Source organism: Peromyscus eremicus, chromosome 7 (genome assembly GCF_949786415.1).
Source record: "Peromyscus eremicus chromosome 7, PerEre_H2_v1, whole genome shotgun sequence".
In the NCBI taxonomy this organism is placed as follows: domain Eukaryota; kingdom Metazoa; phylum Chordata; class Mammalia; order Rodentia; family Cricetidae; genus Peromyscus; species Peromyscus eremicus.
Window position 1 is genome coordinate 77,840,938 of NC_081422.1, and position 13,032 is coordinate 77,853,969.

Consider the following 13,032-nt stretch of genomic DNA (forward strand, 5'->3'; position numbering starts at 1 on the left):
TTCAGAAATTATCAAAGCTATTAAGAAAGGCTGTTATTTCATCATTGAAAGTCATCTTCCATAAACTTATAGTAAGGACTGAGAGTGATTTAAATACGATATTCTAAGAGTGTCCCCAGAAGTACTTGGAATGATATGTTTCATGTCTGAAAGCAACTAGAACTAATTTTTTAAAAATGCTACCATAAAACCAAGATTTTAGTTCTATGGTGCTCCTGTCATTCCAAGACTCTGGAGGCAGAGGCCAGTGGGTGGTGAGTTTAGGGCCAAACTGAGCAACACAGCAGAACCTTGCCTCAAAAGTAAACAAACTTGAATGCATACAAAAAGAATATACTTTGAACCAAAAACTTGGAGACCCAAGATCTAGTTTCATTGTTTTTCTATGTAAGAAGTTGGCAACAGAAAGTAAATTAGAACACAAACAAAAAAACTGATGAACGAAAAGAATCACTTTTCCCACAGCAGTAGTATATTTATTGTGCTGAAATCTGAGAGCAGGGAATGAAGGGGTCTGGGAAGCCAGTACAGAATGTTCACAAAGATTTACACATCTCTAGTCATTACACACTGGCAAAAAAAAAAAAAAAAAAAAAAAGTGTTGATCCTCTTAGACTGCACTATTATTGTATGTGCTGCTAATTTTCTGCAATGTTCATGACTGCATGCCTTCAGGGAAAATATAATCTCAATGCACAATAAATATAGTTTACAAAATATTTGGAAAGTCTGTACAAACAACAGACATCCTACACATGCAGTTCTGACAAGTTGAAAGACTTAGAAATATTCATGCTATTCTTGTTACATTTTCTCTTTCCATATGATCCCTCTGTGAAATCCCATAACAAATTAATCTATGTAAAAAAAAAAAAAATGTGGAACAGCGTCTCTTCCGCAGCTTTCCAGTTGTTCGTTTCTGTTACATGAAATACATCTTTTGTAAACACCGAATTTGACTTGAGAGACCCGACTCAGTCTCGCATTTTCTCATCTTGCATTAACAAGTAACACCTTGTAACAGCAAGCACTGAATATACCGATCATTAGCACCAAGGAGTCAAGGTATTGCACCAAAATGCATGTATACTTCATTTCTAGATAATAAAGAAGATTTTTGCAACATAGTCACAAGGGAAGTAAGCATCACTCAAAATCAGACACATTGAAAGAGATGGATAACATCACAGAAATGTTTGGTGTATGCTATTTGTAAATAAAATAAAATCAACAAAAAAGTTTGAAAGTTAAAATTAAATTTTACATTAGAGGACTCCTTGATTTTTTTTAAGTAAAATTTATTTCATTTTATTTTATTTAAATGTTCTTTCCAACAGAAGAGGTAGGTGTATGTCCACATATGAAAAATCAGCAACAGCCACAAATCTAAACAAGGAAAGCCTGATAAAATCAACATACCCTTAGAGTTCTAACTGCATATACATGTGACTACCTTAGATGTTACTAACAAAGCCATGAGTTGTCTCATGTTTCAATCATTCAATAATCTTAATCCTCATAATACATTTCTGCTAATAATAGGAGTATTCAAAGGCTACCTTCCTCATCACAAAAATAAAAATAAAATAAAAAATTGTTTCCCACAGTGATTTGTGCCGTAAGTCATGGTGGCCTTTGGGTCACAAGACAGGATTTTACTGTTATTCTTTCTTATTTTCACCAACACCATCATCATCATCATCATCATCAAGCCTCTAAGATTCTACAGAGATTAGCAGAGTTTTCAAATTTAATTACAGCCAAAAAGGGAATATTCTGACTAGAGGTGGAGAGATGTGACCACAGGGGTCAATAAATGAATCCAAATTCAAATGTATCCACAGTTCTATCTCTGGACAAGAAAATGTCAGATTTGCAACCAGTGGGAACTAGTGATTTAGCCAAAAGAAAAACTGTCATAAAACTGTGTTTCTGTGATCATCTGAAATTCAGACTGAAGAAGGGGTGAGTGGAAGATGGGTGACAGTTTCACCCACTGAACAGGTGGGTGTGAACAGGAGGAGGGCTCCAAAGTCACGTTGGGATCGCTTTGGTCTGGACAACATCAAGGCTAATAAAAAAAAAAATGTTTAAAATAAAAACTTCATAAATAAAACATCTGGGTACCATTTGGAAAGGTTTGCTCAGTCTGAAGGTGCAGAGACCACATCTGCCTCTCTCCTCTCTCCCCACCCCAGACCCTCTGCTTCTGTTGCCCCTGAAATTTTCTATAACACAGGAGTCTCCTCACTGTCAACCAGTTAAGGCCCAGGTCAATCTACTCTCCTTTTGGCTTTCCGTTTTTCTGGGTTTTCCCATTTTCTAACACTAGCTGCTTTTCTGACTTGATCACGCCGTTTGCTGACGTCCCATTCATGGCTGTCTTTCCAGTTTTTGACTGCTTGGGCTCATTGTATGTCCGAGTGTAGAAGTTGAGGAAGAGGAAGATGAAGCTGATTGCGTAGGCGATCAGAGCCCAGTGCATCCACTTGGGGAAGGGGCAGTCAGTGTAGAGGGACAGTGCTGTGTGCCCAATGGTCACGTGGAACTGAACCTGAAAAACAAAAGCAGCAGCACAGGGAACATTGAATCCGAGTCCTGAAAGGCCTCCAATGCCAGCATCACCATCTCCTACCCAGGGGTCACAGGCCCGGATTGTGCGATACTGTTTGAAAGGTTCATAGTCTCTGGCTCTCCCTCCTTGAGATCACAGTTCCAATGCCACCTGCTTAGCAAGGGCATTCTAGTCATTTCCATGGCTCTCCCCCCCCCCCATCACAGTGCTTTTGTGTTTTGTTTTTTAAAGTGATGTGATGGCTGTCTGAAGTGGACCCTTTCTCTGTTGGCTGACTGTTGTCTCTCTCTTTGTTAGACTGGAGCTCCTGGAGGCAGGGCTCTGCCTTGCTCATTGACCATTCCTGAGTCCCTGGCACAGAATTTGGACATTTGAATACTCGCTGAAGGGCACCCAAGGAGAGAGAAGCAATGGCCAACAAGAGTAAAGCAACAGTATTTGTGGGGTCTTTCTTAGTGCCTTCAGTTTAGACTTCTTTTTTTCTACTAAGCTGTCACAAGGAGACATATTCACTACATGCTTTTTCATTAAATTGTTAGGCAGGAACACACACACACACACACACACACACACACACACAAATGGGGTTCTTTGACAGTGTCGTACATCTGCATCACTATAACTGTCTCAGCCTTCTTCCTCGACCACTGGTCTCCTTCTCCTAAATACTCCTCTCTGCTCTCATGTCTTATAAAGCACATTCACCTTAGAAATGAACTTGAGCTCGCCAAGCTGGCTCCCTCTCTTTCTCTGGCAGGTAAGGGACAGGCAAGTTCCCATCTGAATGAACACCATTCTTTAAAAATTTATATTCCCATTAAAATCAGTAAATGCAAAAAGAATCACCTTCAATTTTATGAATTCTCAAGAAGAGAGAATTCAAAACGGAAACATGCTCAAACAATAAACTTAAATTCTGGCACACTAGTCACTGAATGGTCTGTGGCACAGAATTACAGATTCTGTAGCCTTAGCAAGGGGTAGCTTTTTGTAAGATCTGTACATGATTTAAGTGTTTGGAGAAAGTCTAACTCAGAAACTGAAGTTCAGCATCCTCTCTGGAATGGGCAACAACTACAGTTTCTTTGACAAAGACAGCAAGACCCATCAATTCATTTCATCAAGTGTTAAGATAATTTGTCCCACACATATCAGTTAATATTCAATTTAACAATTCCCATGGCAAAAATCCAAACTTTTAGAACGTTTGATTTCACAATGGCTCTTAGAACCTGTACCACCGAAATAGGGTGTGTATAGGGTGTGATTGAGTATGATGTAGCTCAAAGACAGCCCAGGGCACACCCCAACAGAAGAGATGAAACAATTTATATGATTTGGGTCACCTTTTCACTCTCTTGGGACCACTTAGCTCTCACTGAGAGGAAAGAGCTCTACAAACTATATCAAGAGCTTCCACAAATTCCAGAAGAAGTTTCTTGGAGTGTTGCTTTACTAAATGAATCCTTCACACCCAGCATTCCCCAAAGGTTGTGTTTCCTGTTTGGTTAGGCAGCTATGTAGCAACTCAAGGCAGAGATGGATATTTCTAAATGCGATCCCACTGATAAAAATTGTGTGTACACTATGATTATAGCGTATTAGAATACACTGTGAAGCCTGGAGATTAGCTACCAGCTTGGATTTGCATTTTCAGTTTGATTACGGGCCCTACCCAAGTTCTGAACAGTGCTTTGGTGCGTGCCCTGGGATGCAAAGAGAGGCCCCTACAAGGAAGGGTTGCTGAGAACCATCGGCCTAGGACACTAGGAGTTCAAATCCCCGGCTCTGGTCTTCAAGCACAGAGTTGTACAGAACTAGAAAGAGTGCCCCATCCTGTGTTCAAACCCTTCCCCTACCCCTGCCCTCTCTTGGCTTTGTGCTTTTCTTTGCTACATGGATAGGGTCTATTAACAAGAACCAAATCATGGAGAAACTGGAAGTTTAAGCAAGCACAAGAAGAGTGAATAAAATAGTAAGCTAGGGGAAAAAAAGTCACTCGTGGGAAGTATTCTTCTAGTCATCATGAATCTATGTACTTTGTGGCATATTTACATTTTAACCCTCCTTTCCACAGGCAGTTTTACAGACTTTCTCTCAGAGGGACAGGTTCTGAATCCAGTCTTTAAGGGCATTACAAAGCAAGTGGCTATTGCCAGTCCACCCGTGAGTGATTAGGGCAGAACCCAGCCAGCCTTGACGCTGCAGCAGCACCTTGCTTATAAAGTAGATTTTGTAACGGAACCTAATCTAAAACAACCTGGCACTGTACAAATAATGAACTTATATATTTTAAATATTTTGATTTTGGCAACAACCAGAAATAACTTTTCAAAACATTTAACTCACCAGCTGCAGCATGGTCAGGTATCGCTTCCACCAAAGATATTTCTGGATCCAGGGGCCGAATGCAGTCAGCCCATAGTAGGAGTACATGATCACATGGATGAAAGAATTCATCTGGGCCCCAAAAAACGCTGTTGAGAAATGAGAGGCAATTGCAAGAAAAGTGTTATGGGCAATGACGACACAGAGATGAAGAAGTGAATGAATCTACATTACCTTCCAGTTCAGTCTCAAAACTAAGTTAAGCAATACTTAGGGGAAAGCTTCTCAAATGAAGCTTGGCATTTTTTACAATTTAGCTTTGAGGGTTTGTATATATATATATGTATGTATGTAAAAATGTGTATCGCTAAAATTGAAGGGTTTTTGAAGCGAGCTTCAGCAAACAACGTAAAATGACTGCTGCCTCCTACTTCCTCTATTTCCTACTTCCTAACAGTGATTCCTTGAAAAGAGGCTGTGGTGCTTCTCAGTGTTTATGGAGACTTGTAATACATTACACTGTAGTCTCTAGAGATACCAATGTGCACACCAGGGGCAAAATAATACTAATTTCTTAGGTTTCCACATAGTTTTAAATGACAGCATTATACACATTGAGTGATCACTCCATTTAGTTCATACAGATCTAGCAAGATCCTACTCGGTCAAAAGCAACAAAACCTTTTCTCTTTAGAATATTAAGTATGTACACAATAACGCATTTTGTCATGGTGTGAGCTGTGGGGTCAGTTTAGATTTACTAATTCTCCTTGAAACGCCGAGTTTCACTTTCAATTTCCTAGTAATGCTTCAGTGGCGACAGAACAGCACCCTGGGTCCAGAGGAAAGGGCTGTGTCCAGCTCAGCATGCACATCACCTCCGTCTACAGCCGTCTCAAGCACTAGAGGCGAATGCCCAGCTGTGACTTCTGATCCTCTTCACCATTAATGAGCTATATAAAAGTTCGATTAAATGGGCAAGCAAGGAGGTCATACAAGGTCTGTGTAGGAGCAGGAGTAAGCCGAGGGCTTGGACTGAAAACGGGGCAGTGTGTCTCGATTCTATCGGATCGGCACTGCCAATCACTACCGTTCCCCACTCAAGTTAATATTGTTCTCGGGCATTTAGGCTTAGTGGTTTATGCTCATCTTGGGGGCAAGTCTTTAGGGGGCTCAACGCTTCACAGATAAAGAGCTGAAGTTTTTAAGTGAGATGAACATGACTGGAGACGATTAACCATGAAAGCAAGCTAACTGACCCATTAGGTAGACCTACTTCCCCTATTTGGGTTTTTCAGACAGGCAGGCGGGTTCCTCACCTTGGCCCCCTGCCACCCACTTGATTCCAATCCACCACAGTGTGAACATGGTACAGTGATGGTACACGTGAAGGAAAGAAACCTGGTTGTTTTTCTTCCTCAGGATAAAAAACACTGTATCCAAATACTCAACTCCTTTTGATACAAAGTACCACCACAAGGCAGCAGCTATCTGTAAAAGGGAAGGAAAGGGCCATTACTACTAGTGATAAACGGGAACACAGCACACAAAATGTACAAGGTATGCAAGCATTCTGCCGCCAAGTGGGTTTCACACCCGACCATGTACCCATCAGAAAACAAATCCAAAGCTTTCTCTACTTAGAGCCAAGCAGTGACCACCTGCTGAGCACAGACCTAGCCACCCTCACACTGCTATGCTTTGCAGTTTAAAGAGAAACCAACATATCTGTATATACTTCAGGGGTTCCTACAGAGACTGTTTATGTAGCAGCTCATCTCTTAACATCTCTCTCCATTTCCTTTAACTGCACAAAAAGGCATCTAATCACTATAGCCTGGGTTAGTAAAATCTTTTAAATGATCAATTAAAAAAACAACAACTATTTCCTAGGTCACAAATATAATCCTGTTTACACAAGTAAGTCTTTTCTCAGGCTCTAATTAAGACACCAGATGGTACAAAACGATTATGTGACATGCCGGGGGATTAAGGATCCAGCAAGAGGTGACCTCTATATATGTTTTAAATCATTCCACAAGGATCTGATTGTAACAATGAACAAAATATAACTTTCCTAGAGTAAACATTTTCTAAATGTCATATACTATCACATATAAAATTACAAAATAAGTCAGTTCACAAACAAAGTATACTTATAAATCATTCTGTGACACAGGTTAAGATCCTTTCCTTAATTTACACCTGCATCTAACGCCTATAATGAGTTTTTGTTTGCACGGTTTGGGTTTTTTCTTTTGAAAAACAAAATTATTTTTTAAGTGCTGGGATCATAACCAGGGCTTCAAGGCAATTTAAAGTTCTTAATTCTAGAATCAGGCATTATTTAGAACAAGCATTCCCTAACATTACAATTTTAAGACACAGAGAAGAAAAAAGAGAAAGACCAGAAACAAAATAAAGTGTTATGTTTAATCAGGTGACAAGCATTTACTCAACCTGAGCAATACTGTTATACAGCAGGAAATTAGCTGAAAATCTGCTTGGCATCGTTTAGTTTATCCACAGTAACACTATTTAATGCCCATGGTTACGTTGCTAAAAGATGAAGTAACTATCCATTTTAGCATGGTAAATTATAGGCCAAAGTGAAGTCTTCTTTTGCCTCCAGGTGGACCTCTAAACCAACACAGTTCACATGCAACGATACTTCTCCTTGGTCGGTGAGCTGCACTGGCTATCTTTGAATGGGATACATCAAAATGAGGAATGACACCTCGTGGTACATGCCACGCATACAAAAAAATAGTCTCGGAGTAAAATGTTCATTTCACTTTAGATGGGAAAGGTGGGTAGAGCGAGACTCCAAATGCAATCTGCTCAACAATCAGATTGTTGTTCATCCTAGGTACGTTTTCACAGTAGCTCGTTGTTTGTTTGTTTGTTTGTTTACTGAAAGAGTGCTGTCGAATTTGACTGCACGGGATAGCCACTCGCTGAAGTGGATGACATCTGTGAATGTCAGCAGAGTGGATTCACAACCAGCAGGACGGTAATTTTGCGGCTTTACCCTAATAATATTAACACACTGCCTCATCCAAGGGGCTTTCTAAGCATCCTCCTGGAGAAGCGAAGTCGGGTGCCTCTCCTTTCCCAGCTCCCCACTTAGGAGATCCTTTGGCAATACAGTTATCAGAAGAAAATCTTTCTCATCTGCTATGAATCTGAATGAAGCAACCTTGCTCATTCTCTCAGCCACACCCTGGGCGTTATTTTCTTAACTGTTTCTGGACATGCTGATTACCTGCCTGCCAGCCCTCACCAGAACGTGAGCTCTTCTTTGCAGGCAGAGATTTACTCTATCTTTGAGCTTCTGTGGTCAAGGCCCTGCCACTATATACATAGAATGCAGATTCAACATACATGCACTGAGTGAACGAAGATAATATGGCAAGCGAATGGGCAACTTTCCATCAGTATATAAGCCTTTTAGTAGGGAAATTACATGGACATGACGTACTAAGTACATTAGAACAATTTGGTTATGGTTCTTGGTGACTGTCCATATGTGTGTGTGTGTGTGTGTGTGTGTGTGTGTGTGTATGTGTATGTATACACACTCCCTAAAATTCATGCTAAAAAGACATTTTTCTCAATGAATGTTATTACACATATATAGCATTAATACACACATATATAAAACAGATACATAGAACATACAAAACATGCATTTGTGTGCAAACTGAGTTTGTTGAGTATAATTTTTATAGTAATCATAGATACAAGAGTTCATTAAATATTTAATAATTTGCTATTTCTTCCATTTAAATTAAAGGATAATTTTATTAATGTAGGTAACTGGAAAAAGAAAATGTAGCATTATATTAACAGTGATTTTTTTTTACAAATTTAATAAAGACCAACTTCATACATATGGTATTATCTCGTGCCTTCCTAAATATTATATAATTAAAATATTTTCTTCAAATAAGTTAAGTGTTTTTTATGAGTTTCTATTTTTGACACAAAAGTTTAAAAACAAAATTGAAGACAGAGTCTCACTCTAGCTCTGACTGGCCTGGAGTTTGTCATAGAACTGGCTTGTCCTTGCACTCATGGAGATCTGCCTTCCCAGGGCTAGAATTAAAGGTGTGCACTACCATGCCTGGCAAAAACTGAAAATACTTTTTACATCAAATATGGAACGAACTATTTTTAAAGTACTGTACACTAACAATTCAATAACGTTTTCTCTTACAACACCAAATGAAAAAGCACAGAACAGACTTTCCAATTATGTGTTTCAAAGAAAAAAAGCTTTCTCGACCCCACTCAACACATTTCACTCCCATACAATACTCTATTTTATATATATATTGAGAGCCCACAAAGTTGAACTGCTGGTAGTAATCAACGGTATTCAGTGGTACACTTACCCTGACTTCATTAACGTTATTAGAATAATCCACTGTCTGGCAGATATAGCTGTATCCTGCGTTGTATGATCCCATGAATAGCTGGGAACAAAAGAAACATTTGGAGAAAAGGTTTAGTAGACACAGCAGTGAAAACAGTAAATCCCACACACAATCCTCCAAAGTATTTTGAAAGCAGTTATATTCTTTAAAAAAGCATTTCAACCACACTGAACATTTTAAAGTTATTTTTCTCACTGTTTGGTGGTGCTGGGGATTGAACTCAGGCAAATGCTGTGCCCCTGGAGCTACATCCCCAGCCCTTGAATTGACATGTAATCTATTAGAAGTTCTAAAGTTCTTCGTGCGGTAGCTTTTACAATAATTTTAATAAGGACCAAATTAAAAAACAAGCATATTCTTTTCACAAGACATCAACTCCATCAAATACATAACACCTTTTCATTATTTGGAGAATAGTTTATTAGTTCCTAGAATTAAACTTGCTTAGACAAGACCTTACATATTTAGCACAGTGCATTATTCCTATAGAAATTAGAAAAATACATTTAATGTTTCTAGACCAATATGGATGCCAATTCTATACAATGCCAACTCAATGGAAGAGAAACTTTTACAGCCACTGTGCTGGCTAGCTTTAAGTCAACTTGACACAAGCTAGAGTCATTTGGGAAAAGGAAACCTCAATTCGGAAAATGCCCTGACCAGATGGCCCTGTGGGCAAGCATGTAGAGGCAGTTTGTCTTGGGTGCTATAAGAAAGCAGACTGAGCAAGCCAGTGAGCGATGTTACTCTGTGGCTTCTGCTTCAGTTCCTGCCTTCAGGTTCCTGCCCTGACTTCCTTTGTCTGGACTGTTACCTCGAAGTGTAAGATGAAATAAACTCTTTGGATTCTGAGCCAAGACCTGTCCAGCCTTAACCGATTTATATTTTGACTCAAAGTGATGTGTGCCCAGCAAACTAAGTGAAGATATCCAAATAAAGCAGATGAAGGGGTCTGTGAAGCTGAGAGTCTATCAGCCTAGTTGTTAGAGGGTTAATTTTCTTAGTACCTGTGGTTAGTTATCAGCTCACACAGAATTTTAGTAAGTCTCTTAGGAGTGAATTCCTAAGACTTTAGCAACTTAAAATGTGCCAATCCAGCCTCCAGGATTTTCTTTCAAAATAGCCCGGAGAATTTGCTGAGGTCCAGAAAAGGGTGATGATTAGCAGCCACGCCTGCATGACAGCCAACTCCTTTCGGCTCCAACATATAATACAATGAGTTACATAAGTGAAACTGGTACTTTCAAGTATTCTGATCAGATGGCAGGCCTGACACTGACGAAGAAGGGCTCCAGGCAGCTCCTACGGCTCCCTCAGGGCCGAAGGTGTGCAAGACGTCCTGAAAACTCACCTCTCTCGCTCCCTCGCCTCTAATAACAGCCTTCCTTCCTTGGCCGGTACTTATTTCCCATCTGAGAGATGGGAAAGAGGAAACCGAAACAGCTGGCCAACTCCCAGTGTCCAAACAGTGACTAAGAGTGTGCGGAGAATCCGCTCTAACCAGCCATCCTCCACTCCATTTCCTGCTTCGGCTACCTAGACATTCTAAAGGTTAAAAACGTGCTCTTCAAGGAGCTAAGCGCCATGCTGAAGTGCAAGCCTGCAACAGTAGTTTCAAGGGCTCTCGTTTTTAAATCACTCCCAACAATCCTGGGGAACTGTTAGAGTGACATTAATAAACCCACCTCTCTGAAGATGAAAAGGTTAAGCAAAACCATGCCAAAATTATAGATGATGAGCACCAAGCGCATCTGAAACGGCTCCCGGTCTTTCATCCACTTCGGACCCAGCCACACGAACAGGAGATACAGTGTGCTTATGCTTAGCGTTGGCCATGGAGACTGCATCAGCGGCCAGTTTTCTACACGTTTATCTACGGAGAAAATGAAACAACATGAAATTTCCTGAGCAATACGCGTTTTACAGAGCAAAATTCTCTTAGGAATTAAAATGTCTCAATTTCTTAATTGGAGTAAGCACAGACCACTGTTCCCATGAAAACACATGGTATATAAAGCAAATACAGACACCACCAACTCCTACACTTATCATATTGGAAAATCATTTCTTTACTTAGGTTACATGGTATGTTCTATGAAGAATCAAAGGAACAGAAGAAATGCACTAAAAATATAGGCAATAAGCTTAAGAGGAAAGTGAAATAAAGACTTCACAGCTTTAAAAGAATTCTTTTAAGGAAATGCTGAATTTCTGCGCTAAGTATGTGAAATGTATCAGGCAGTATGGCACCACACTCTAGCTCCATCCCCAGCAAGCACAAATCAGACTCATGAAGTATTGGGCAATGGAAGCCATGAGAAGGAACAGCTCTGGAAATGAGAGCTGCCATGCAATCATACCTGAGGAATTAAGGTAATTGCTTTACAATTCTAATTTATCATAAATATGTTTGCTACTTTTCCACTGATAGTGTGTATCCATTTGACTATCTATGAAAAAGTTATTTGTATGCTTCCCTTCCCTTAATTCACATGTGTGTAAATACATACAGTGGAACAAGTAATTTCATTTAAAGTAAATTGATTGTCTATAATATTTAAATATGCAACCAATAATCAATTTTATAATTTAATATTTTCAAAATGAGACCATTGATAAAATAAGATATGACAATGAAATAACAGATTAAGAAAATTTCTATTTACATATATAAAGTATATTAAGATTAAATTTCATATTTCTAGAGTTAAACAGCATTTCATTCATTTATAATCAAATAACTATTTTATGCTTGGCAATACAAAACACATTTAACATTCTATTTTCAGCATAGTTTATTTCAAAAAATAAAGAAAAAGTCTTTTGGCCAGTTCCTACAATCCAGACAAAATGAATTTAATATAGTGTTAATTACAGTAACTTCTATGTAAACTGACTTGTTTACTAAAACTATATATGCAAATGGTTCTGGATTAGATAACTAAATACTAGAATATTGTTTTAAAATATACTAATCAGGTTGTGGGTGTGGCTCAGAAGTAGAGAAAAGATCTTTCTCTTTCTCTCTGTATACATACATATGCTCACACATCTATACATATGCTTAAATGCACACTAATCTATTTCTATATACTGTCAATTGGAAATATGACACAAGGAAACATTGTTTCATAAAATAGTCCTCCAAGTCAGGAAGAACCACAGTTACTACGTTTCAATGAAATAACAGTTGATAAAAGGTGAGAAGGGCAGGGGAGCATTCAGGCAGAAGGATTTTGAGTTTGAGGCCAGTCTACTAAATTATAAGAGATATCCTGTCTCAACAAAACAAAGAAGGGGACTTCCTTCTCCAGGACCCAGCCAGATATGTGTAGTTCTCAGCCCTCACCAAGGAAACTTTTCTTTGCAATAGTCGGAGGCCATTATAGAAAACAACAACAGATCAAAGTGCAAAGTTATAGAGCCCAGGCCCAAAGGATGCATCTACAACACAAAATCCCACATCTATGGCTCAGGAATCATTGCAGAAGGGGGATAGAAGGACTGTAAGAGCTGTGAAGCTATGTCTCCTAGAAATGTCAGAAGCTACATATGGAAGTCTCACCAACATGGCTGCCTAAACGTGAGCTAGAAAAGGGTGATATCAAGAGACATGTGAACACGGACAGGGGGATCCTCACTAGGCCTGAACCCTACACAAAGAACTATAGACAACTAGGAATGCTG

General features: G+C 39.3%; 1 protein-coding gene across 1 annotated transcript in view; it reads right to left on the reverse strand.

Annotated features, from left to right (window-relative positions):
• Positions 1-450: 450 nt before the first annotated feature.
• The window catches only part of Elovl4 (ELOVL fatty acid elongase 4), a 30,620-nt gene continuing 18,038 nt past the window's right edge, over positions 451-13,032 (reverse strand). Inside the window, exons 2-6 of the mRNA XM_059268302.1 lie at positions 11,031-11,218; positions 9,301-9,381; positions 6,223-6,394; positions 4,925-5,052; positions 451-2,554 (exon numbers count right to left, since the gene is read on the reverse strand). Coding sequence (XP_059124285.1) covers positions 2,279-2,554; positions 4,925-5,052; positions 6,223-6,394; positions 9,301-9,381; positions 11,031-11,218 — 845 coding nt within the window. The 3' untranslated portion in view covers positions 451-2,278. The remainder of the gene's footprint in view (positions 2,555-4,924; positions 5,053-6,222; positions 6,395-9,300; positions 9,382-11,030; positions 11,219-13,032) is intronic.